At 40.5% G+C, this 27,107-nt stretch overlaps 1 protein-coding gene across 1 annotated transcript in view; it reads right to left on the reverse strand.

Annotated features, from left to right (window-relative positions):
• Positions 1-359: 359 nt before the first annotated feature.
• The window catches only part of FBXO28 (F-box protein 28), a 45,977-nt gene continuing 19,229 nt past the window's right edge, over positions 360-27,107 (reverse strand). Inside the window, exons 2-5 of the mRNA XM_070734349.1 lie at positions 22,007-22,116; positions 7,633-7,771; positions 7,012-7,207; positions 360-2,538 (exon numbers count right to left, since the gene is read on the reverse strand). Coding sequence (XP_070590450.1) covers positions 2,144-2,538; positions 7,012-7,207; positions 7,633-7,771; positions 22,007-22,116 — 840 coding nt within the window. The 3' untranslated portion in view covers positions 360-2,143. The remainder of the gene's footprint in view (positions 2,539-7,011; positions 7,208-7,632; positions 7,772-22,006; positions 22,117-27,107) is intronic.

The following is a 27,107-nucleotide window of genomic DNA, read 5'->3' on the forward strand; positions in this document are numbered from 1 at the left end:
TGATAAACCCACAAACAGAAAACAAACCCACCAGCATCTTCCCATTAACACTCCCCAACAACTGTTATTGAGAGACATACTGTCTATAGTATTTCAGGAGATAATGTGTTATTACTGGGGACTCCCTTCCTCCTCAATGAATAAGACTCTCCTAAGATATCTCCTAAGATTGAAGGCCATCAATGTATCTTGTGAGATGTGACTAGTCCATGAAACAAAAATATCAAAACACATGAACACCTGATGTATAGAGGATCATATACACTTGCAAAATACTATGTCCATAATATTATTTATAAATTAAAAATTAAATGCTGATTTGTGATATACTGAGATATATCAATTAAGAAACGCTCAAATGAATGTTTCAAAATTATATTATCTGAAATAATTCAGGGTATGCTCACTGGTAAGATACATAGCCTGCTCCCATTTAAAATTAAACAAATACACATGGCAAAATGGCCTTAAGGTAGTAAAACAATATAATTTTTTAAAAATTAAACACTCCAAACTCTTGACAACAATTTGCAATACTTTGTTTTAGGGAATACATGTTCCAAATTTAAAATTAACATTTTTTTAAAAGAAAAAGGCAAGAAAAATCCTTGGCAAAGTTCTTTTTGTCTAATTGACAAATGAAATGAGTAATCCATCTGTTTTAAACCCATATACTGTACTTTTAAGAATATTATCACATAAGAAGAGCTTTTTGAATAACCAATCAGATCCATTTTTCTATTCCCATTTCAAATTTCAACATTATCAAAAAGCTAAATTAATCATAGCAAGTTGGGGGAGAAATGTAACAGTCAAGCAGTAGAATTACATTATTTAGCAATATCAAATTAAAACATGGATAACAATATTTGTTGCAGGGTTAGAAAGAAACATAACTGGGAAACACTGTACATTATAACTTGGAAGCTGTTAAAAGTGACAAATCCAGAAACTGTACAGTGCAAAACATGCTTTTCCAGTTCAATTTCAAAACAAATTATTTTTAAATCTGAACAAGGTATTTTTTTAGGATATAAACACAGGATTACAGAGAGTTCTTTCCACATAACAGTAAGATTTTTTTTCTCAACACACATAAAACTTGGATGATGACTCAGCAAGCCTGTGTACTCAATCAACAAATAAATTATGTCCAGTTTAATTATCTTTCAATCACTGAATCAGGACCAGTAGTGTATAATCAGAAACCCTCCAGCAAAAGGAGCCAAACCGTGCAATCTGCTTTGAATTGATAAGCAAGCAGAAGCAGCAAAATAGCTTGGCTTATATATTCCCTTGTAGCATTCAGGCAAACTAGTTCCAAAGATAAGAAAATCTGTGTTCAAAATATATGCAGAGTCATGGGTGAGGAACCAACACATGTTCTTTTAAAAGATGGGAGAGGCCAACTATTCAACAGTGATTCCAGGCAAATGCTTTTACCAAGCTGACTAAGCAATGCATGCATTTCTCCATGCAAGATAAAAAATATGGCTCCTAATGCTTAGAAGTAGGGTATGCATTTGTGGAAACTAGACTGAGATATCCCTCGCTGGTTAAATTTACAAAAATATATATAGCCAATACTTAAGCTTACTTGTTATGTAGACTCTCACACATATAAACTACTTTTCAGATGTTCTAAACAAGGTCACTTGCAACAAAAAGTCAGCCTCCCCCACACCCCCACACCCAATTGTTTAAAAGTGGGTGTTTTCAAGACAACAGGACATCTGTTGTTTAACCATTTCTAACTTTTATCAATGACTAAGCCTGAATTTATTTTGGAAAAAACTAATTTATGGAAATTGATGAAAAGATGTAGGATTTGATTTGAATACTCATTTTCTGCATAGAAAATGAAAGCAAACTTTTTAGGACATGATATACTAGGTCTGATGGGTACAAATTTGTGACAAAGTATAATTGTCCTGTGCAACAGACCCACTCAAACTGAAATGGGATTGTTGGGTGGGTTGTGAAGTAATGTCTCAGCAATGAGAGAAAGTTGTTCAAGGCTATGATATTCTGAAGAACCCAGCAGCCTAGATGATATATGCTGTAAACTGCAGCATCCAGACCAGACAACCCGCTTCAGCTATTAAAGCAGTGTGTTCTCCTGGAAGTGCCATTTATCCCAAAGTTATTTATTATTTCGAAGGCGTTTTGACTTTCTAGGTGAACCTATTGATTCAGTAACCTTCTTCCGTTTCCTAGGGGCCTCTTCAGTTGGTGTTGACCCGGAGGAATTTCCTACTGCACTTTCCATAACTTCTCGCAATTTGCGTTCAAGCTCCGCCAGTCGGGCATTCTGCTCACCTATGATTTGGGTTTGCTCAAGCAGTTTCTGATCTTGGTCTTGGAGTTGTTTCTGCTGCTCTTGCACTTTGGTGCGAAGCTCTGAAATTTCACGTCGTAATACAGTCACACCTGCACCATTAGTTTTAATTTGTTGTTGAAGTTTGGTGACCTCTTGCCTTGATGGGTTTTGCTTGGAGAAGAGCTGCATTGTAGTTAACGCTGCAGAAGGACCTGGAACTAAAGGAAGAGAGAGATTGTTTTCTACTTTCTGTTTTCAACCCCATAATTCAAAAACTGAACATAAAATTTACAAATTTACATCATCATCATTCTGGTGAGAGAGAAGTTCCCTGAGGATCGGCTCCAGCATGATTCTGAAAGCTCTAGCATGACTAAATCTCTGTCCCTGGTGACTGACCCAGACTGGATCCTGCAACATTATCCTCTGACCCATATACTTGGCTTTTATATGTGAATACATAATCCCCTGGGGTTTCATAAAACATTTATGGTGGCCAAATACGTGAGGTTATATCTCTCTTCTACAAAAATAAGCACTACCCTATATTGCTGATGAAATCCTGATTTTTATAGTACTAATACTAATCAATCCCTATTCCTAGAGTTTTGTGGTTAAATGTTATTCCAATTGCAGAGAAGCTGTTTGGAGTAACAACTAAGAAGGTAATGAAGTGCAAAAGTGTACAGTATTAATGTCTTGCTACTGGAAATGTGATTGGAACTGTGAAATTTGAAACATTCTATCTAGCTCACATTGCTTTCTCTTTGATTGGTTTTCTTTTACTATAAACATACTAAACATTTAATCTCTCAATGTCCAGAACTCCAAACTTTTCTATTGAAAAGATCCTACTCAGAATACAGTGTTCCCTCAATTTTTGCAGGGGATGCATTCCGAAACCGCCCGCGAAAGTCGAATTTCCGTGAAGTAGAGATGCGGAAGTAGATACACTATTTTTGGCTATGAACAGTATCACAAGTCTTCCCTTAACACTTTAAACTCCTAAAGTGCAATTTCCCATTCTCTTAGCAACCATTTAGATCATTACTCATCATGTTTATTTATTAAAGTTTATTTAAAAAAATATTTATTAAAGGCAGTTGAAAGTTTGGCAATGACATATGACGTCATCGGGCAGGAAAAACCATGGTATAGGGAAAAAGCCCGCAAAGTATTTTTTAATTAATATTTTTGGAAAAACCGTGGTATAGACTTTTCACAAAGTTCGAACCCGCGAAAATTGACGGAACACTGTACTTCAAAACATTTGGAACTCTTGGACTAAAATAAACAACATAAAAACTACAAAAGTATTAATTTTACATCTTTCCTTCTTCATTTAATTACTAGCAATAGTTTTATTTCCTTTAAATCTAAATTAAGCCTAAATATTGAATAGATTTTTGGCAAAAAAATACATTTTATATTAATTACAATAATCTGTTTTTTAAAAACCAATGAGGGAAGCATAAACAATAAGTAACATAAGGGGACATTCATTAATTAAACTTATACACTTTCCAAACTTCATCAACTAAAAATCTCTTACCATTTTATATGAAAACCATTAGCGATCTTATGTTATATCAAAAATAATGCTGCTACATTAATAGGAGTCACATATTCACTGAATTGCAGTTTCTTAATGTATCAAACTTTAAGTTCTATGGCAATGATATATATTAAAGTTTTCTATTAGAACTAATATATTAGCTATGCTGAATTCTATTTTTGTAGTAATCAATAACTGGTTGCCATCTCTTTTGGAAAGATTATTCAGAAGAAGTTCATTAAATTGTTTTTGATTTGTCACACAAGCAGGACAAAGGAGAAAAATAGATAACAGACATATTAAAGAATGGGATATTTAAATGAAAATACCATATTTCTGGACAATTTACCCTTTGTACCCTTTGTCTGGAAAATAATCAGAGCTTCTATTCATAACTTTGTCAACTCTTTGACCTCTTTTCATGGACTAAAACTAATTTTTGTTTAACCCTAAACCCTGAAATTCTTTTCCTGGATCTTTTCAGAAAGATAGGAGTAAGAAATTTTACTTGGTGAAAATAAAACTACAAAGGAGTCCTTGTCGTAGAAAAGCTGGAGCTATGATCACAAGAAACCATTTTCAGGCGAGTGAGTCAAATATAGTATTTATTTAGCCTAACTGCACTTTGTGGACTAGCCAAGCTAATGATCCTATTGCATAATCCAAAACAGGAAATAAAAAGCAAGAAAACAGGATGTGCCAAATATTGTGAGGAAAACTTCCCAAGACATAGATTCTGAAGTCTTGTCTCCATCATTTAAGAAACAATGGGCAAAGAGTATTTTTGTTATGGTTGATGTGGCATTGCTCCTTCTGTCTTTTTTTAAAATCACTTTTTATTGCTCAAAAATGTCATTGTCAGGACACTACTGTTCTTTGCTTTACATCTCAACATAGAAGATGGAATCCCCACTATATTTTTCGGGAAGATTTTTGTCTCAACCCCTTATTTTCAGCTGTAATACTTTTGTTAAGGCATTTGCTTGAGCGCTTTTATTGTGTTTGATTTTGAGTAAAGTGAGATCAGCCATGGAATGCAGCCTTATCCTGGGTAAATATTATTTATTCCTTCTCTCCAAATCTTTCAAACTTCAACAGGTTTAACAGGTCTCATTTGTAAATCTAATATAAGAAAATTATCCAAGTCACTCTTCTGATTTCACATTTGTATATCTCTTTCATTATTAACAGATGGTTTCTTTGTATGTTGCCTCATATCACTTTTCATTATTAAACTGTTAGCCAATTTCTTTTGTATATCTGGTACAACATCTTTTCCCAGATCATTCTTTTAGACTGTCATTTTTAAATCCATGTTCACTTTCAAGTTTTGTTCAGTTAAACTTGTTCTTCTTCCATAACATCATCTATATACAATTTACCTACAATAGTAGAGATTCTAAAAATTAATTTTTGAGTCTATTTTTCACAATTATCCTTCAATACATCCAATGTTAAAATACTGTTCACGAGTCAAAAGTTAAGTAATCTTCTCCTTTAATTGTTATATTTAATTTATTCTGGCTGCCTCTAGTGTCCATCCTTCAAAGTTCTCTATTATCTCCCTGGCCCCTGGGAATTCAAAGCAGCAGCCATTTTGGATGGGAAGGATTCTTTTTATCAATTTCAAAGTCTTTTTTCAAATCTACCTGAACACTTAGTCTATTTATAGTTTTCTAAAATCAGTCACCTTTTGATGTTTATTTCCAAAACAAGGATTTTTCTAAGCACTTAAACTTATATTTCAGTTTTTTTCATTGAGGATTGAAAAAAGGTTCTATATGAAAAGCAGTAAAGTAATAATTCCAAAACTGATTTTAAAACCGAGGCTACAATATAATCATGAGCTAGGCTGGCATCTTTCAACTCCCAGCCGTTTAGATCACTAATGGATCATAGAAACATCACTTCCTGCAATCTATTTGTGAGGGATTAATTGCCCTGAGTTTATGTGGGCAATCTCACAATAGCTCTTTTCTCCAGAAATTTTGCTGGTCTCTGCCATACTACTATCTCCACTCCTTCAGGGATGTTTAGTTCACCAGGTCCTCATTGTGAGCACTAATTTCATTTGTGCTTCCGTGATCCAATTTTTTTGGTCATATGGATACCTAATTATATAGCTATCTGGATCTTTTCTTAGTAGCGCTCAGAACAAGTTCATAACTATTTTACATATCATTTCTAAAATCTATATAAATTAAACTCAATTAACCATCCATTCTTCTGTTCTCCCTATCACTGCAAATATAATTTTGCTTCTTTTCAACTGAAACAATTATGGCAGCAGGAAATAAATCTTTTATGGAATTTCCCAAAATCTCTTTTCTTAAACTACCTCCCAGAATGGATTCTTCACTGTACTCCAATTTACAAATACACTGGGTTTCCAATTTGTCTAAAGCAGAGTTTTTGAAACCTGGCAACTTTAAGATATATTTCAACTCCCAGAATTATGGGAATCTAAACCCAGTCTGTGTTACTATTTACTACTGTAATTCTAACTGGAAGCCTAGTCAGGCTAAATTAATTAAAAGCCCTGAACAATTCGTAATCCAACCAAGCCCCTTTAGTCTTCGGAGCTCCGAGTCTTCGGAGAGGGGCAGCCTACAAATCTAATAAGTTGTTGTTGTTTGTTGTTGTTTGTTGTTATTATTATTATTATTATTATTATTATTATTATTATTATTATTATTATTATTATTATTAAATCAAGCCAAGCCAGATTTTTAAAATTCTCTGGCTACTTACATTTATTCTTCAGCCTCATTTAATTAATTCTCTGTACAGGGAACTTATTTTTGCATATGAAATTACTAATTAATTAAAATTGGTTATATTTTTGATCCCCTCTCCACAATTATTAGATTGTTTTTGCTGGACAGGTGCTTATTAAAGTGATTGGAAAATACCGGTATAGGCATGTTCTCCATAAAAAGTGCTTCTGTCATTTTTAAAGAATACTTGAGTTTACCCAAGATGAAATCATTTTAAGAACATTTGAAAATATAATTTGTTCTTGCCATAAATTCTCTGCAGTAAGCCAATTTTTATACTGAGTAAACAAATCATTCAACAATGAAACTAGTAGCGTTCCCTGTTGGCTGAACAGAATAAGACACTCAAAAGGCCGTACCTGGAGCCGCTGCCATAAGACGTCCTGATACATCTGAACCAGGCAATTTCCTTTTTAGAATTGGAACAATCTTCTCATCAAAATATTCCATTGCCATAGATGAAATGTCCCTTAACTCCTGAAGGACTTCATGGGCTCTTTGAGGAGCTTTAGTAGAGTTTACATATCTTAACACACGATAAATTTCATCTATTACCTAGTAATAAATGGGAAAAAATAGATACTTAGCTACAGCAAGATCAAATGAACATACTTTCCAACAAAGATTGTTTTCTATAATGACTTTTTAATTATTTAAGAACAAATTAAAAAGTACTAGAAATACCTTGTAAAACAATTTAAAGGTCATGCATGTTAATCTGATTTACAGATTAACATGGACAGTAAATCATAGTAAATCTGGAAAGCAAACCAATTTTAATCAATATTTTATACATGTCTTTATTCTATACAGGTAAACCCATCTGTTATAAGAAAGAAAAAAGCAGAAAAGATAATAAATAAAGAAATGCTACAACATTTGTATAGGAGATCCTTAAACTTCATTACTGACATTCTTAAAACAATTTAGTGATAAGATATAGTTACTTAATTTTTAACATAGCCCTTTTTAAACATTACCTTTCCAGGTATAAAGCAACAGAGATTGGAATCCACATACTTCATAAATGTCATATTTAGCAGTGATAATCTTGTTTCTACTGCAGCAAGAATATCTGCATGACGAGCTAGTGAATGATTTCTCCTTTCTGATTCCCGTCTAAAAAAGAAATTCAGGTGTATTATTTAGTGACACTTCAAATAATAGCTATATACAAAAAATTACAGAGTTAGAAGATATCAAAGGAAATATGACATCAGAACTCAAATATTATCAGTACTGTCCAACACTTCTAATTCTATTCATTTTACTCTATTAAAAATTGAAAGTTGAATTAAAAACAGCTTCCATTTTGATCCAACAGAATTCTTTTTTGAAATACTTTTCAGAAATAGATAAAATTCATAATTTTACAAAACAAAAATTCTTAATTTTCAAACAATAAGTATCATCTCAGAAAAAAGAATTCTTCCTGCATGACACAGGCAATGTATTACTGTACCATTTTTCCCCAAATGGAGTGATGCACTTGCAAATAACTAAGAATGCATCAGTTGAGATTCATGATCAATTAATGAGGCCCCTAAATATTAACTATGATCAATAGCACTTCATAAATAATAAACCATAGTGCTGAATATAATGCATTAAAAGTTATATATAGATAATACAATAAATGATTTAAATGTGCTAACCCAAAAGCTCTTAAAATAGGCGTTGATTGCTTACCTGAACGCCTCTTCTCGTACGGTGAGCGGGTACAGCAGTCACATGGGTTGCTCATGTCCAATCCGGTGGAACTGAGCCTAGTATTAAAAAAGCTTGCCGGATCCGCCCCTTCCCCAGAATTCGCGAATCCATAGACTAGGCTCAGTTGTGAAGCTCTGTAGTGTTCAACTCTCATTGTTAGAGGAAGAAAGATATAGAAAGGTAAAGAAGACACATACAAGGGCGGGAAGTGACTGCTGTACCCGCTCACCGTACGAGAAGAGGCGTTCAGGTAAGCAATCAACGCCTATTCTCCGTACTGAAGGAGCGGGTCCAGCAGTCACATGGGACATACCCAATAGATGGTCCCTAGGGTGGGATTAGCTTGCTATCGTGTGAGATAACGGATTGGAGTACCCTTCTGCCGAAGGCAGCGTCCGCTGAAGCGTAAGAATCAATCTTGTAGTGCCTGATGAAGGAATTTGGCGAGGCCCAAGTGGCTGCTTTGCAGACCTCCTCCAACGGGGCTTGAGTCGCCCAAGCGGCCGAGGTGGCTGCGCTCCTGGTGGAATGCGCTGTGATGTTCCTTGGAACTGAGAGGGAGGCCGACTCATAGGCCTTAGATATAGTCCCTCTGATCCAACGGCCTATTACTGTTGAAGACACTTTGGCCCCCATGACTCTGGGATGATAGGCTACAAAAAGTGCTTCTGACCTCCGAAAGGGTCCTGTGCGTTGGATATAGATTCTCAGCGCTCTGGTGAGATCCAGGGTGTGCCATCTAATTGCCAAGGGATGGTCTCGTTGGAGGCAGAAGGAAGGTAGGACAATATCCTGAGATCTGTGGAACATGGAACTGACCTTGGGTAAGAAGGTGGGGTCCAGTCGCAAGACTACCTTGTCCTGATGGAATTGGCAAAGGTCCTGCCTGATTGAGAGGGCAGCCAGCTCCGAAATGCGTCGAGCAGAGGTAATAGCCACCAGGAATGCTACCTTAAAGGATAGGTACCTGAGGGACGCCGATTTTAGGGGTTCGTATGGTGCCTGCGTGAGGGAATGGAGAACCCGTGGCAAATCCCATGATGGGTACCTGTGGACCTTGGAAGGTCTGAGGTTGGCTATGCCCTTGAGAAATTCCTGAACTTCAGGGAAGGATCGGAGAGGCTGTCTGCGGGGACCTCCTAGGACAGATGAAATGGCTGCCAGATGACGCCGGAGGGTGCTGGTGGAAAGTCCTTTATGGAAGCCTTGCATAAGGAAGGAAATTATTCTGTGTATGGGGATGCACAGAGGGGAGAGACCTTCCTGTAGACACCACTGGTGAAACTTGGACCACGTGTGGTCGTAGATTCGATTGGTCGAACCCCTTCTGGCTTTTAAAATGACCTCCACTGAATCGGGGTCATGACCACGCAGCTCTAAATCTCTCCTGATAACAGCCAGGCGGTGAGGTGGAACCACTCCGGGTCTGGATGGAAAGAGGCCCCCTGCCGCAGCATATCCCCCGAAACGGGGAGTCGCCAAGGGTCCTGGACGGACAGCTGTTGGAGATCCGCGAACCAGGGCCGGCGGGGCCAGTGAGGGGCGATTAGGATTACTCGGGCCCTCTCGGTGAGGACCTTGTGAATCACGTCCGGGAGGATTGGAATTGGAGGAAATGCGTAGAGTAGGCCTGGAGGCCATGGACTCCGGAGGGCATTGATTGCTTCCGCTCCCGGGGATGGAAATCTGGAATAGAAGCGAGGGAGTTGGGCGTTCGCATTGGTCGCGAAGAGATCCAGAATTGGTAGGCCGAATCTGAGGGTGATTTGATGGAACAGGTCTTGATGGAGGTTCCATTCTCCTGGGTCTATCGTTGCCCGGGATAGCCAATCCGCCTGGACGTTGAGACTCCCCGAGATGTGATCGGCTAGGAGCGACTGGAGATGTTTTTCCGCCCAAAGGCCCAGCTTGAGAGCCTCCCTCATGAGAGCCTTGGATCTCGTGCCCCCCTGTCTGCAAATGTGGCTTTTCGTGGCAATGTTGTCGGTGAGAATGAGAACGTGCCGGTTGGGAATGCGAGGAGAGAAATGCTTCAGAGCCAGGGAAACGGCTCTTAACTCTAGCCAATTGATTGGCCTGGAAGCTTCCTCCGGGGACCACGTGCCCTGGGCTATCATCCCCTGGGCGTGGGCGCCCCATCCCGATAGACTGGCATCTGTGGTGATGACAAATTGATCCGGGCACCTGAACGGGGATCCTCTGTCCATGGCCGGAGACTTCCACCACTTGAAGGATCTGCGAACACTCAGTGGGATGACAATGCGTCGATTTGAGTTGCTGTGCCCTGATCTCTGAAAAGGTAACAGGAGCCACTGGAGTTCCCTAGCATGAAGGCGAGCCCAGGGAATGATGCCTATGCATGACACCATCTTCCCCAAAAGGGAAGATAGAGTGACTATGGAAACTGAAGAATTAGATAAAATGTTAGAAATTAACTCCACTATACTGAGTTTTCTCTCGGGAGAGAGAAAAACCTGGGAGGATTCTGAATCAATAATGGATCCCAGGTGAGAAAAGGATGTGGAGGGTTGGAGGTGGCTCTTATCAAAGTTGATGGAAAATCCATGGTCCTGAAGGACTGACATGGTGACAGAAAGGTCTGTTTTCACTTTCTCTAGGGAGTTCCCATGAATTAAAATATCATCAAGATAACATAAAATGTGGATGGGAAACGCCCTGATATAGGCCGCCAGGGAGCCCAAGAGCTTTGTAAAGACCCGAGGGGCCGAGGAAAGGCCAAATGGCATCGCCCTATACTGGAAATGCCTGCCTTGAAAGGAAAAACGTAAAAATTTTCTGTGGCATTTGGCTATAGGAATGTGAAGGTAGGCCTCAGTGAGGTCTAAGGAGACCATGAAATCTCCCGAGTGAATGGCGGCCAAAATAGAAGACAAGGAGTGCATCTTAAACTTCCTATATTTGATGAATAAATTTAGTTTCTTTAAATCCAAAATAGCTCTCCAACCTCCGGAGGACTTTGGAACCATAAATAGGATGGAGTAAAAACCTAGGCCCTTCTGACCGGAAGGGACCGGTTGAATGGCTCTGATGGACAATAGATGAGAAATGGCCTCCTCCATACGGTTACAATCTGAGGATGACCTGGGAGAAGGGCAGGAAATAAAACGTTTAGGGGGAGGAGAAATAAATTCTAGAAGAAGGCCTGTTTGAACAGTGTCAATGACCCAAGGGTCCTTGGAGGTGAGACGCCAATTAGAGGCGAAATGAGCTAGGCGACCCCCTATGGGAATAGAGGTAGGATTACCATCTAGGTTTTTTTGAAGCCCTGTTAGAGGAAGCTCCCCTTTGGAAGCGAAAACCTCTACCCCTGGAGTTCCTACCTTGGGAACGAAAGCGGGGGGAATACTGACCTGGAGATCTCTGGTAGGAAGCCGCTTGATCTTGCTGGCGCCCTGGGCGACGAAAGGACTGCGTTTTGGTAGCCTTTTTTGTGGTTGGACCCAAAACCTTCTTCTTGTCCGTGGTTTCCGTGAGGAGTGGATCCAGAAGATCACCGAAGAGAAGGTCGCGCTTTAAGGGACCCTGGGATAACTGCCACTTTTGGCGAACTCCCGCTTGCCAAGGGCGAATCCATAGGAGTCTTCTTGCCGTAGTAGAAGCTGCAATAGCCTTAGCAGAAAACCTAGTAGATTGCAAGGTGGCATCAGCCACGTACTGGGCAGCTGCAAAAACCTTGTTGAAGTCTTGTTGACCTCTCAAGTCATCGGGAGGAATATGCTGTTGAAGTTGGCGAAGCCACAGCAGCATGGCTCTGGAGAAAAAGGAAGCCGCTGCAGAGCTTTTAGTGGCCCAGGAATCAGCGGTGAATCCTCCTTTGAGCATTTGCTCAATGCGCTTGTCCTCTGGGCGAAGGACTTCCTCCGCCTCGCCTGGCACAGCCGCTGCCGAGTGAAGAATCTTGACAGGTTCATCCGGTTTGGGAAAGGATAGAAGCTCTTCATAGGAAGAGGAAAGTTTGTACAACTTTCTGTCCTTGGTGGAGGGATTAAGGCCAGAGGCTGGAAATTCCCACTGTTTGAGTAAAGCATCTTTAAACAACTTAGGCATAGGAATTACCTCATTATCCTCCTGTTCCTCTGTGAAGTAAGGTAAATTCTCCTCCGGGGGATCAGTGGAAGTGGAGGCTTGTTTCTCCTGGGCCGCTAATCCCGTAGAAATTCTAGCTTTGAGGAGGAGAGATTTGAATAATTGAGAAGGAAAAATAGTAATAGGAGGAGGAACCTTTATTTGGGATTCCTCATCATCTGATAGGCCTTGAAAGGCATCCTCATCATCCTCTATATCCTCATATTCATCCTGGGAGGAATCTGAATCATCCTGAATAGGAGCTCTGACCGCTGGGGGAGAACCCAAGGGGCGGGAGGAGCGAGAAGGAGGAAGAGGTAAGGGAAGCTCATTGATGGTGGAGAGTTTGGCATCAATGGCTTTGGACAACACAGCAAAAATAGACTGGAACTCAGGAGGTAAACTGGAAATGTCAGCAGAAATGGCAGAAGAATCCCTAAAGGCCTGGGAGGATCCTGGCTGGGGGGAATCTTCAATAATATCTGGTTCCTCTGGACCTATGCCCCATAGGTTAGGTTGGGGTCTGTCTAGGTTTGGCTCATCCAGAGATAACACAGGGACCCCAGAAGGAGGCAGACTAGAAGCCTCTGGGGGGTCTTGACTACTGATTACTTGGGCCTGCACTTTCAAACGTTTTGCTGATTTGTCATGGATTTTTTGTAGGGCTAGGTCCCTTCTCTTCTCGGCCCTGGTGACCTTGGTCGGGGGGCGGGCCCCTGGAGAAGAGGAGGAAGAGGCCTGGGGGATACTAGTAATTTCATCGCCTGTAGGCCTGGCCTCTCTGGGACCTTTAGTTGTGCCTCTCTTGGGAAAAGTAGCCATAGTCTGACAATTAACAGAAGACAAGGCTGAGCCAATAACTGAATAATAAGGAGAAGAATTTCAAGGACTTCCCAAGAGGAAAGGATCCTGCTTCGAGGCCTCGAAGCTGCTGAAACTTGAGGACAATCTGGGCAAACCCAGAGTTCGTGCCCCCAAACCCAGCGGGGCCAGCCTCCCTAAACTTTATAATTAAGTAAACCAAGGCACTCTGGTTGGAGGCTTAGCCGGTGGAGAATTTAGCCTGGGACCCCCAAGGCCCGCTCCGGGATCCACGCGGTGGACTGAGGCCTACACGGCTGGCAGGGGGCCAACACGAGAGGCCTAGATTTAAAAAGGGCGCGAAGGCCTTCGCGCCGAAAAAGATCGCTGCGTAAAATTTCTTAAAGGGGAAGCGATCGACTAAGTCCGGGAGACTAGAAGGCGTCTCACTCCGCAGGAGGTATTTCTTAAGCCCTTAAATATTTTTGTATACAATAATAATCAATAATTCAATTGGTAAATACTTGCACCAGGACCTCCAGGCCAAAGGATTAGAAGAATCCACAAGCGGCCGCAGGAATCGTAACCGGCAAAACCGCCGGGGGAAAACGAAACCGCAACTTCTCCCAAGGAAAAAAGCCTAGCCGCTTTTTTTCTTTTTTTCTTTTAAACGGCTGGCGCAATTAGTGCAAGTAAATAATAAAAGACAATAAATCTTACTACTTTTTGAAGGAAAAGATCGAAGGGAAGGTGTTAGAATGTTGAACGAGCTATCACAATACAACCGCAGGATATGCGAACTGAGCGAATTCTGGGGAAGGGGCGGATCCGGCAAGCTTTTTTAATACTAGGCTCAGTTCCACCGGATTGGACATGAGCAACCCATGTGACTGCTGGACCCGCTCCTTCAGTACGGAGAAACAAGACATTACTTACTTAATATAATGAATGCTCAGAAATACTGAACATCTCTTTTTTATGTGCAAACCTTAACTTCAAATTTCAAATGCTGCTGATAAGGTTTATGCAAATCATTCAGGGTGCTTTTCGCTCCTCAGATCAATGAAGTAATAAAACTCCCCAAAGACTTGATACAGTCACTTCCATGAATGGGTCCAGAGAAGAGATTTAAGCAAAATGCTTTGCTGAGTTATCTACACAATTTAACATTTCATAATTTTCTGTCAAAAACATTACAAATTGTTTTATCTCTGGTTATAACACAAAGCGTAATTAAAACCTACAGAACGGTAGTCTATATATCTATAGACTATATTTATATGTATGTATCACACAGACACACACAGACACACACACATATAATTATAAATTCTAGATCTAAATACAGAAGCAAAGAATTCTAAAGTAGATATAGGTAGTGTAAACCTGAAAGAAAAGTTGGTGAACCATTATGTATGTGCTTTTTGTACATGTGTTTTATTTATTTGCTTGTTAGTTTCTTTTTTCCAAGAACTCAATGTAGTTAATTGCTATTTTTTTAAAAAAAATACATATAACGCAGTCATAGAAAATATTGCTTGCTACTAAAACCCACACATTAATTCTGTTCTGTATTTCTAAAACGTAATATCCTGTCCCTCAGGACCCAACTGACAGATATCAACAAGCCTCTATTAATATGCCTAGCATTATTTTCATTTTACAGACACACACACACACGCACGTTAAAAATGTTTTAAATATTTTAAGTTGCAACCCTGGTACTTTTTTTAGGTGCAGTGTACAAGATAGTCTTCAACTTACAATTTGTTTAGTTGCAGGATACAATCTGTGTCGGTCACTGGGACCAAAAGTTTTGTCTTCCAAGCTTTCAGACTCATGCTGGAGCCCATCTTCAGGGAACTTCTCTCTAGCAGAGTGTGTGCTCTTCTGTAAGTGGTCTTTATAGTGTCTTTTGTAAGTAGCTTTTTAGATGTTGATGGCTGGCTTCTTAAGTCATTAGCTGTGTTGAATGTCTGTCCTTATACACTGCTGCGTGAGACTACCAATGAGTTCAGGTCTCCTTGTCCGACCATTCGCTTGTATTCTTGCAATCTGGTGGTTAGCTTCCTCCCTGTCTGTCCTACACAGGGTAGTCACAGGGGTAATCTATGCAGGGGATTCGGTAGATTACATTGGAAGTATCTCCCACTTCCAAGCAATCTTTACAATGTATAATTTGTCCTTGTATGGTAGCCTCTGGGCGGTGTGCGATGCTCACTTGCGGATCTTGGAAGCTGCGTTCTACAGCTTCTGAAATGTTTTTGACATATGGCAGGGTGTGCCATGTGGTTGGTCTTATACAATGGTACCTCTACTTAAGAATTTAATTCGTTACATGACCAGGTTCTTAAGTAGAAATGTTCTTAAGTAGGAGCAATTTTTCCCATAGGAATCAATGTAAAAGCAAATAATGCCTGCAAACCCATTAAGAAAGAAATAAAAGCTCGGAATTTGGGTGGGAGGAGGAGAAGGAAGAAGAGGAGGAGGAGAGCCGCTGCCAAAGGAAGAAGATGAGGTGAGGGGAATCAAAAAAATTCAAAACTTTAAGGCTTTAAAAAAAAAAGAGGGACTCTGAGATGGCGAGGATGAGCACGCACCTCCAATACACCCGGCGCGAGGCTGCCTCCCATACACTGGCTTCTTCTGCTGCTACCTGCTGCCTCTCCCTTCCCTTGCTGAAGGCCTCCCCTCTCCTCTTGCTCGCTCGCTTTGTGGCCGGCGCCTTTTCTTCACTGTTGTGACTCCTCGGCTGCCTAGAGCGAAGGGAGCGTTTCTTTTCTCTGGGCGTTGGAAGAGGTTTAGTCCATGTCCAAGCGCCCAGAGAAAGGAAAATGCTTCGTTCGCTCTGGACTGCCAAAGCCTCCTTAAGTGCCACCAAAAGGCTCCTCTCGCAGCCCAGATGGCTGGGATTAAAGGGGGAATGGCAGGAAACTGGCCGGGCCTTCGTGCCGCTCTCAAATTTCCAGGGAGATTTTTTTCCAGCTCGGGTTCTTAAGTAGAGGCAAAAAAATCTTGAACACCGGGTTCTTATCTAGAAAAGTTCTTAAGTAGAGGTACTACTGTACCTTGTTTCTTCCATTCTCTCCCCACCATGTTGCAACAAACATCTTGTGACGAATGATTGTGGATACTGTTTGTTTACATAGCTACTGCTCTCCAGCTCTTTGGCTTGCTGGGTACTAGGGTGGATTCTCACCCTGCCATACAGTGTTCTGATCCAACTCTTTTTGTATGACAGTGGATGGTTACAGTTGAAATGTGAGGGGTGTTGATGTCTGTGCGATAAACAGTAGTTTCTAGGCTTCCATCCTCTTGTTTATTGACAAGCACATCTAAAAATGGCAATTGCCTAGCTGTTTCTTCCTCCATTGTGAACTGTATGTTGGGGGAAATGGAGTTCAGTATGGTTTGAATGTCTTTAAGTGCATTTTTCTTGCCATCCATGTAGCGTCACCAGAATTGTGTAGTTCTGAAATGCACAATGTTCTAGTTCATGCAGGACTGTTTCTGCAATGATTCCAGATATTGGGGATCCCATGGGTGTCCCTCTTATTCATCCACTTCCTTTTTGAATGTGAAGAAAGTGTGTTGACAGTATTGAAGTAACTTTATAATTTGTGTCCTGCTTAGGTTGTTGGGATCTGTGTTGTATTCTTCTAGTTTTCTATTACTTCATATGCTAAGTGGGGAGGGAAGGATGTAAATAGGAACACTACTTCAAAGGAGACTATGATCTCATCAGGAGCCACATGTAAGCCTTGTAGTTTTGTCAGAAATTGTGTGGGGATCATTTGACTGTGTTGTTAGAGGGTTGGGTCAGGAAGCTTAAGCACTGTGACAACCATTTGGCAATGTTATACATAGGGGTATCTTTTAATGTTAGAATAGGTCTGGGGGGGGGACTCCTGTTTTATGTATCTTGGGGAGTCCATAGATTCTCAATAATTTTTTTTTAAAAGAATCTCACTGGGGCCGCCTCTGTTCCTCTCATTTTCCACGACTCCTTCTCCATTATACAATTGTTTTGTTTGAGTTGGCGGAGATAGATTTCAGTTGTGTCACCATTGTTCTCTGATGTCTTTGCCCATCTATATGCTGAGGAATCATTGAGCAGGGCAAAGGCCCTTGTTTCATCATCTGTATGGTTCACCATCACCATTGAGTGGCTTTTGTCTGCTGGTAAAATTAGTTTAGTGACTGTTCAAAGTTACAGTGGCACTGAAAAAAGTGACATGCTCAATTTTCACGCTTGCAACAGTTGTAGGAGCCCCATAGTCACTGTTCAAAATTTGGGTGCTTAGCAACTGGCATGTATTTGGCCACAGTTGCACTGTCCTGAGATCATGTAATCACCATTTCTAATTTTCACAACCAGCTTTCAGCAAGCAAAGTTAATGGAAGAAGCAGATTTGTTTAACAACATGATTGACTTAACAATTGCAGTGATTTGCTTAATAACTGTGGCCAAAAAAGTCATAAAATGAGGCTAAACTGTTAGCTACCTTACTTAGCAACCAAAAGTTTGGGCTAAATTGAGGTTGTACGTCGAGAATTACCTGTATTTCTAGTGTTAGGATATTTAATGATGCTATTTAAAATTAATTTTATATTTGTTGCATTGCACATTGCTTTGTGCAGACTGAGTAGAACATGAATAATTACATGCAAATAAAGAAAGGGAGACATATATTGGAAGAGCTTTGATAGATCCTGACAATAAATCAAGAGGAGAAAACTGAAATAGCAAACAGGAGACTGGGGACTAGACACCCAAACAAAATATTGCAACATCAGGCCTCTGGATACAAATTAAATTGATCAGCATATTTTAAAATCAAATACTGTGGCAAACTGGACATTTCTTATACCAAAAGGAAGCTATTATTTTATACAGTTGCTTAATCTAACAGAGTGTATTTTGTGATCAGAGTCCCATTAGTAAGTTGTTATAAAGTATTAACCTATAAAGCCCAATGGATACAGGGTCTGGTCACTTGAGTGCCTGTTTCCCATAGCACCTGCCAGGCTGGTTTGATCCTGCAGGGTTGGCACACTTTGGTTTCCTTTGAGGAAACATCACCCATCGGGATGCTTTTTCTGTAGCAGCACCTGTCTTCTGGAATAGGGGTAGCCAAAGTTGGCTCTTCTATGACTTGTGGACTTCAACTCCCAGAATTCCTGAGCCAATCATGCTAGCTCAGGAATTCTGGGAGTTGAAGTCCACATGTCATAAAAAAGCCAACTTCACCTACCCTGGAACAAGGTTCCTCCCAAGATATAGATATTGTTTAGAAGACACATAAAGATCTGGCTGTTCACCCAAGAGTTTGGCAAGAGTGAGACCCCTTGCTTTCCTCAAAGTTCCCACTTGCCTTCTTTCATTTTTATCTTTATTGATTTCTTGTTTATTGCTTGTTTTGAGTCACCCAGAGTCACTATGAGTAGGTGGCATACAAGAGTTAAAAGTAGTCGTACTTTAGTAGCTGTAGTAGCAGCAGCAGCAGCAGCAGCAACAACTGCACAGCAGCCGCAGTACAAACAACTAACTCATAAATGTACACCAGCCATCACAGAATCAAAGGGCTAGAAAGATCTTGCAGGTCTTCTAGTTCTGCACCTTGACCAGGGCAAGAATGTTCAGGTCACTTTTGACAAATATTTAGTCAATACTCATGACTACCCACACCTTCACGAGGCAGGCCATTCCACTGCCTGATTGCTTTCAGAGTCAAGAAGTTAGATCTTTATCAGTCAACTTGCTTTTAAGCACTACAAATATCAATAATATTGAATTAATAAACAATAATTAATAAACAATAATTAATAAACAATTTTATTCCTTCCCCTTTAATTAATGTGACTAATTGATGACTTGAACTGATGCCTAAGCATAGTAGTGAAGAAAATGAGCACATTATCATAGCTAAAACCTGATCAAGGCAAAATAGAAATAGTCTGCCTGGACACATGGTCCTCAATTTACTCTGGTGTGTGGGGGGGGGAATAGCACTTTGTTTTTAACTACCCCATTTGATTATGGTTCTGGAACCAACATATCACTGGACACAGAGATATGTTGTACTTAGGAACACTTCTGGGTGGCATGCCTAGCGCCCATACTAACAACCTTCTGATACTAGGACAGTGATGGGCAACCTTTTGAGCTTGGTATGTCAAAATTCGCCAAAAAACCGAGCATAACTCAGGTGGTGTGTCACCTTGAGAAAAAACACTCTCACTCTCTCTCACTCTCTTCCTTCCTCTCTCATCTCTCACTCTTTCTTTCTTGCTCTCTCTCTCTTCCTCTCTCTCTTCCTCTCTTTCCTTCTCACTTCCTTCCACTTTTTTCTCTTTCTCTCTTCCTTCCTTCCCCTCTTCCCCTCCCTCTCCCTCTCTCCTACTCTTCTCCTACTCTTCCTCTCCTGCTTTTCTTTCTCCTCCTCCTTCTCTTCCTCCTCCTCTCCTTTTCCTCCTCTTCCTCCTCCTCTCATTTTTCCTCTTCCTCTTCTCCTGTTCTTTCTCCTCCTTCTCTTCCTCCTCCTCTCCTTTTTCTCCTCCTCTTCCTCCTCCTCTCCTTTTTCTCCTCTTCCTCTCCTGCTTTTCTTTCTCCTCCTCCTTCTCTCCTTTTCCTCCTCTTCCTCCTCCTTTCATTTTTCCTCTTCCTCTTCTCCTTTTCTTTCTCCTCCTCCTTCTCTTCCTCCTCTTTTGCTCCTCCTCTTCCTCTCCTTTTCCTCCTCCTCTCCTTTTTCACCTCCTCTTCCTCTCCTGCTTTTCTTTCTCCTCCTCCTCTTCCTCCTCCTCTTCCTCTCCTTTTCCTCCTCTTCCTCCTCTCCTTTTTCTCCTCCTCTTCCTCTCCTTTTCCTCCTCTTCCTCCCCCTCTCCTTTTTCTCCTCCTCTTCATCTCCTCCATTTCCTTCTGGTTCTCCTTCTCCTGCTCTTCCTTCTCCTTCTCCTCTTCCGCTTTCTCCTCCTCTCCTTTTCCTCCTCCTCTTCCTCTCCTTTTCCTCCTCTTCCTCCTCCTCTCATTTTTCCTCTTCCTCTTCTTCTTTATCTCTTCCTTCCTTCCTTCCCCTCTTCCTCCCTTTCTCTCTCCCTCTCGTTCACTTTTCTCTCCCTTCCCTCCTTCTTTCCTCTCCTCTTTCCCTCCCTCTTTTTCCCTTCTTTCTCTCCACGTCTCCGGCGGGCAGACGGCTTTGCTAACCGGCACAAGGCTCAAGCCAGCTGCCCGGGAAAGCCCTGTGCCAGCCAGGAAAGCCGGCTTTACGGGAAAGCAACGCGCTTTTCAAATGTGCAACTCTTTCCTGGGTGGGGGGGGGCGCCCGAACAGAGGCGGCGGGGGGGGGGGGTGTTCAAGGGACCAACATCCGGTCCTTTTCGAGGCTGCGTTGTTGCAGCGTCTGAGGCCGCCGCTGCCTCCGCCTCCAGGCGAAGGGATCTCCTCGGTGGGCGGCCTCGGAGGCTGCAACAACGCAGCCCCGAAAAGGACCGGCTGTTGGTCCCTTAAACCTGCCGCTGTCGCCCACTGTGGAGATCCCTTCGCCTGGAGGCGGCGGCCTCAGACGCTGCAACAACGCAGCCCCAAAAAGAACCGGCTGTTGGTCCCTTGAACCCGCCGCCGCCGCCTCTGTTCGGGCGAAGGGATCTCCGCAGTGGGCGGCAGCAGCTTGAAGAGACCAACAGCCGATCCTCATTGAGCTGAGTTTCCTTTGGCTTCCTTCGAGGCAGCAGGTGAGCTTTGCAGTTTTACCTCGAAGGAAGCCAAAGGAAGCTCAGCTCGGGGGCGGGCCTGAAGCAGCCGCCGCCTACTCCGCCCCACGTTTCGGCCGCGCGAAGAAGCAAAAAAGCGGCACTGGAGGGACCAAGACGGTCTGCAGCTGAGCGTCTGGAGGAAGAGGAGGAGGAAAGCCAGGGGGCGGGGAAGAAAGCGGGCCTGCAATTGGCCAATTTCTTGCCTTCAGGGAGAGGAACTGCTGCTGCTCTGCCATAGGGTGCTTTCCTCCCCGCCCCCTGGCTTTCTTCCTTGCCACCGCCAGACGCTCAGCAGCAGAGTGGAGGGGAGATTCGGGAGCAGCCGCGTGTCACCAAAAATGGCTACGCGTGTCAGTGCTGACACGCGTGTCATAGGTTCGCCATCACTGTACTAGGAAGTTACATTAGTTTCACCCCGGCATTGCTATAATTTATGCTTAGTTTAAATGTCTATTTTATTCCAGGATATGTGAATTTTACATTTTATATCTTTCCTGTACTATCTATTTCAGAAGTGCAATTATACTACTTAACTTTTTTCAAAATGTTGGTCTTTTTTTTTCTCAGGAAACTTTCCTTAATGAAATAATGAACAAACCAACAATTCTGGGACTGATGAAATCTGGATCTCTATAGACATTCAAAATCCAGACTAACTACAAGAGTATTATAGTTTATCATCTGCATGCCATCCCTGAAAAACTGACTCTGAAGTAGAATGCCACAATCTCAGCTGAAACAGAGGGAGAAAACGATGTTCACTTTCAAGACATTCCAAGCTCAGAATGCCAAGCATCAAATCATTTGGCACACACAAAGGAGGCAAGTGGTACCTCCCCCTGCTCTTCTGTTTACATGTGATAACAATGCTTCTGCCACAAGATGGGAATACTTTCATATATTAAATATTTGTCTATATGATTGTGTACGGGCGTTTTTCTTGAACGTCATCTATACAAACAGATTTTTAGATTGCATTGACCTCCAGTTTTGTTGATCACATACCTTGGAAGTTGTGCTTTAACCTGTTTCTGACACAAGTTATGGTATCTTTCCACTTTCAGAAATCCCTGGTTTAGCATTCTCTGACAGACTAAATCCATTCTCTTACAAACCTAGATGGGAAATTCAGAGAAAAAAATTAAGATATCTGAGGTAGTGAATATGCTACAGGCTTCTTTATTATTATTTATTAGACTTTTCTATCCTCGTCTGCACGTGTATAATAAACAAAGTAATACCGAATACTCCTGCCTATTTTCCTCGCAATAGCAACTACTGTGCTGAGCATGAATAACTGGCCTAAAGTCACCAAGCTGGTTTTCATGGTTAAGGGCAGGATTTGCATTAGATAACTTCTCAAACAACCCTCATCCCATAATTAATGTTTAATGTTCTATTTTGAAATTGACATTTTCCCTAAAAGTGACAGTAAAAATTGATATTTTTGATGTGATTCTTAGCATTAACCGAAAATGGGGATTTGAAATTCTGAAGAAATAAGTCACACACAAAGAACTTTTAAAGAAAACCAACTCATGCAAACAGCTTTTTAAAATGCAATTAGTAATCTTTGTTTTAATCTCATCCCAACTGCCAATAAATAGTCATAATTTTGAACATGATTTCTATAGTTCCAGCAGCCCTTTCATGTCAATGGACAATACTCATATATTTAACGTCTCTTTTTTTTCTAGTGAAGACAGGCATAATATAAAAGTTGAAAATAACTAGTAAAGGAAAACATTTGTAGGTCAGGGTTGACATTAAAGGTCCTGGTGCTCTCTGGCCTTGCTTATGCTTTTGCAGACATTTCAATTATTCAAACTAGGTGACATCAGTGTTAGCACTGGTTGGGTAATGAAACATCTGGGGGAGGGACCCCAAGTAAGCTTAGAGATAACTAAACAAAGATTAATGGATGCATAGGAGTTGGTCAGCTTGTTTATCAACTGAATATTTTTTCCCTTTTTCTTAAAAGCAGTTTAAGAAGAAGTAAACATCTAAAACAGAGGCGTCAGAGGAGAGATGTATCGCAACTCTCCCCCCCTTCTCCACTAAACCAGGGGTGGCAGTGGCCAGCGCATTGTGCCTCTAGCTTGTGGGCCATGAGTTTGACACCCCTGATCTAAAAGTAGAGGTAATCAAAATCATTCGTTTCTATAATTCTGCTGTTAATCTCACCCCTATTTGTCAGTTAGTCATCATAGAAGAGACTTGGCATCTTGAAATACTATGTTTGCTTTTAAACCACTAGTTAGAAAATTAAGCCATAATCTAAAACTCGGCATTGTTCAACTAGGCTTCCTGCCACATGAGTCCCAGCGACTGGTCAGGTCCCACGGAGTCGGCCTTCTCCAGGTTCCGTCAACTAGACAATGTCATTTGGCAGGACCTAGGAGAAGAGCCTTCTCTGTGGGGGCCCCGGCTCTCTGGAACCAGCTTTCCGTAAGAGACTTAAGACTCACTTATGTCACCAGGCCTGGGGTAATTAGATTTACCCCCGGCCGACGAAATGTAAAGTATGGTTGTGGTTCAAATGGGTATGATTGTTTTTTTAATAGAACTAACGATTTTAGAGTAGTTTATTTAAATTTACTTAATTGGATTTAGCACATTGTATTGTATTGTTCTTTTTATATGTTGTAAGCCGCCCCAAGTCTTTGGAGAGCGGTGGCATATAAATCCAATTAATAATAATAATAATAATAATAATAATAATAATAATAATAATAATAATAGTTCATACACAAAATGATTTGGCTCAGAATAGTTTTCAAAAACCATGTTTATGTAATGGGATATGAATCTGAATGAACCCTCATAATTTCTATTAACACTTTAATTTCAATTATAGCAGCAAATCATTGTTTTCTTTTACTAAACTAGATGTAGCAAAATTTGGAGCTTGGGTTCTCAATGTCATCCTTTTCTTCCTCCATCATTTTAATCTTTTTTTTTAATCTCACTGCAGTCTGAAAAATAAGGAATCAATTTCTATGTTTCATACCATGAAAATCTATTCCTTCCAAATACTTTATTGCTTCATTGCAGATTTTAAGAACCACGCACAGTTATGCAGCCTGACAAATAAACTAAAAGCAAACAAATAAAAAATGAGTTTGTAAATAAGAATTTCTATATGGAAGAAAGAAACAGGAGTTGATTTCTTTCAGAGACATAAAAATAATTTCTGGGGCTTTTAAATCCTGATTCTGAATACCTACTTTTCAAACAAAGGAAAGGCATAATATTTAATTTTCAGAAAGAGGTCTAGACGATCACGTTTATGGGGATAAATACTATTTATGCCGTCTATGTTATTACACCTTGGCCGAATCTGAAAAGTCAAGTAGGGTTTTAACTTGATAAGTGCTTACATGGAAAACTATCAGGAAATGACATGGTTATACAATAGACTGGAAAGTTGGAAAAATATCCTGGAAGAAAACTGCAAAACATTTCCATATTATGGTCAAGAAAATTAAATAGATGCTTTATGTGCCAAAAAGCTTACCATCTACAAAAAGGTAGGACAAGCTCTGCTCTAAAGTTTACAGTTTAAATGCAAACCTGTCAACAAAGAAATAGAAACAGAAAGAACATCTAGAGAAAAGATATTAAAGTTGCCTCAGAACATACTACTGTATTAGGCAATTCAAGATGATATTATTGTTAATATTGGCACTGGTTGCCAATTGTTTGCAAGGCAGTTATTGTACTTTTCGGAGTATAAGACACACCTTTTTACCCCCAAAGAGGCTGAAAACTTGTGTGTGTCTTATACACCAAATGTAGCCCCTCCCAGCCACCCCCACCCTTTGGCCTCTGACTCCCAGCAATTTACCCCTTTGCAACAAACAGAACAGAGCCTGTTAAGCCAAGCAACTCATTATCAGCTTCCAACCCTCAGCTGATTTAAGACCATGTGCTAAACTGAAAGTGAAACTAGCTGCAAGGAGTCAAATTGCTGGGAGACAGATGCAGATTTTTATTTTCTGTTGAACTGCATGCAAGGAAGTAAGTCAATAGCTATAAATGTCTGTGCGATGTTCAAATTATTAGGCTTATTTTTTAAAGACTGCTTTATTATTATTGTTGTAGACAACAACATGAAGAAGCTTTTTAAAATAAATGCTTGATCTGAAGAAGCCCAGTGGTATAGTATCTTCTTTTAAATAGTAGAGAATAACCATACTTCCAGAAAGCTACATCAATTATAAAGATCTGTAAAAGTATTAAACTGAAATGTAACAGTGTCCTGTTAATTTTTAAGATGTTTGTAGTAGATCTATTTAAATAATTGGGAAGAGTTAATGTGACTACATTTAAGAAAACTTACTGGCATTAATATGCTACCATTTCTCCAATTCTTTGCTATTTCTATGGGTCTGGCACACATGCACAGAAATACACAGCAAAGAGTGTATATCATCTGTACTGTTTGCTGGGAGGCAGAAGCAGATTTCCCCCCCCCTTGTTTTCCTCCCCCAAAGTGAAGGTGTCTTTTTTACTCTGAAAAATATGGTAAGTTTGTTTGATTTATATCCTGCCTTTTATTCATGAGCTCAAAATTACATATGCAGTACAGCACTGAGTCCTCCCATTTTTCCATTCCATCAACACTATGAGATAGGCTGAGTCTGATTGGTCTGATGTCACCCAATGAATTATCATGAGGAGGATGGAGATGGGAATGGGACACGAGCCTGGATCGTTCCAGTTTAATACTAATCACTACCCTGCATTAGTTTGATCAAAGTTTTTGGCAATAAAGGAGGGATGGCAGCTCCTGTAGTTACCCCATTTGTAGCAGACAGCTGGAGCTCTGCTGGTCTTCTGTCAGGAAATTTATTTTATTTTATTTTTATTTATTTATTTATTTTGTCCAATACACAATACATATAGAAGAGAATAGACATGTAGTAATGTATATAAAGAAAAGGATAGAAGAAAATAGAAAGTGTCATTTCACAAAAGAACCAAGTATGCTTCAACTTGAAAGCTACACACATTAGCATTCAAACTATTCCTTAAGGTTCAAATAAGTTCAGAATCCACAAGCTATCAATGCCAGATAGATGTTAATGAATATTTTTGTACTAATGAGGGAAAAGCAAAGAAACTTACTTTCAGTGGACTTTTAGAAGAATGCCAAAATCCCCAAGAGATTACAAAGAAGGCGGAGAGGCTAAACTGGAATGACTGGTTTTAATGTAAATAATAACAAAAACAAACAAAAGTCATGGGACGGTTTAACGAAGAATAGAGAAAACAAGCAAGTTTTTTGTGATAAGAAAATGAAAGGAGAGCAAAGTCCTTGGCTCTTTGATCTCAGTCATGTTCCACTAATCAGAAGCAGATTATCAAAAGATAGGACATCTGTCCTTCAAAAGCAAATAAAATGTCCTTCAATTTGAAATCAATTTGTAATATCTTTAAATCAAATATGAAAAATTGGTTACCATTAATAGCAAGTTTTTAATTGTACAATCAAACCAGTCTCAAAGCAAAGCAATATTCTGGAAGACTATACATTATAACCAGTAGCTAGCTATTCTGTCCTCTTGAGCAGCACCCATACACCTCACTGAATAAAATTTAAATTTTGAAGCAAATCCTGACTTTAAAAAACCCTGTATTTGTTTTTAACATTCACAGCATGAGTAGAAGTTTATTTTTGAATAATAAGAATTCTGTGCCATGGAGGGGAAGGGGGGAGGCATCAGGATTTTAGAGATCCTTAGGTGGGGCATGACCAAAAGAAGGTTGGGAACCATTGGTCTAGTGGTTAAGGCATCAGACTAGAAAATGGGATACTCTAAGGCAGGGGTATTGAACTTGTGTTGTCACGGTGTCGTCATGTGATGAATTGGGACTTTTTTCCTCTTCGCTAAACTAGGTGGGGGCAGGGACAGCACGTGATGCATCTGGGCTGTGGGCCGTGAGTTTGACATCCCTGCTCTAAGGTCAAGTCCCACCTTATCCATGAAAGCTAACAGGATGACTTTGGACCAGTCATTCACTCTCAGCCCAACACATTTCACAGGGTTGCTGTTGTAGGGAAAATAGGAGGAAGAAGGTGTGTTTGTCACTTTATTTGTAA

Source organism: Erythrolamprus reginae, chromosome 1, assembly GCF_031021105.1.
Source record: "Erythrolamprus reginae isolate rEryReg1 chromosome 1, rEryReg1.hap1, whole genome shotgun sequence".
In the NCBI taxonomy this organism is placed as follows: Eukaryota; Metazoa; Chordata; class Lepidosauria; order Squamata; family Dipsadidae; genus Erythrolamprus; species Erythrolamprus reginae.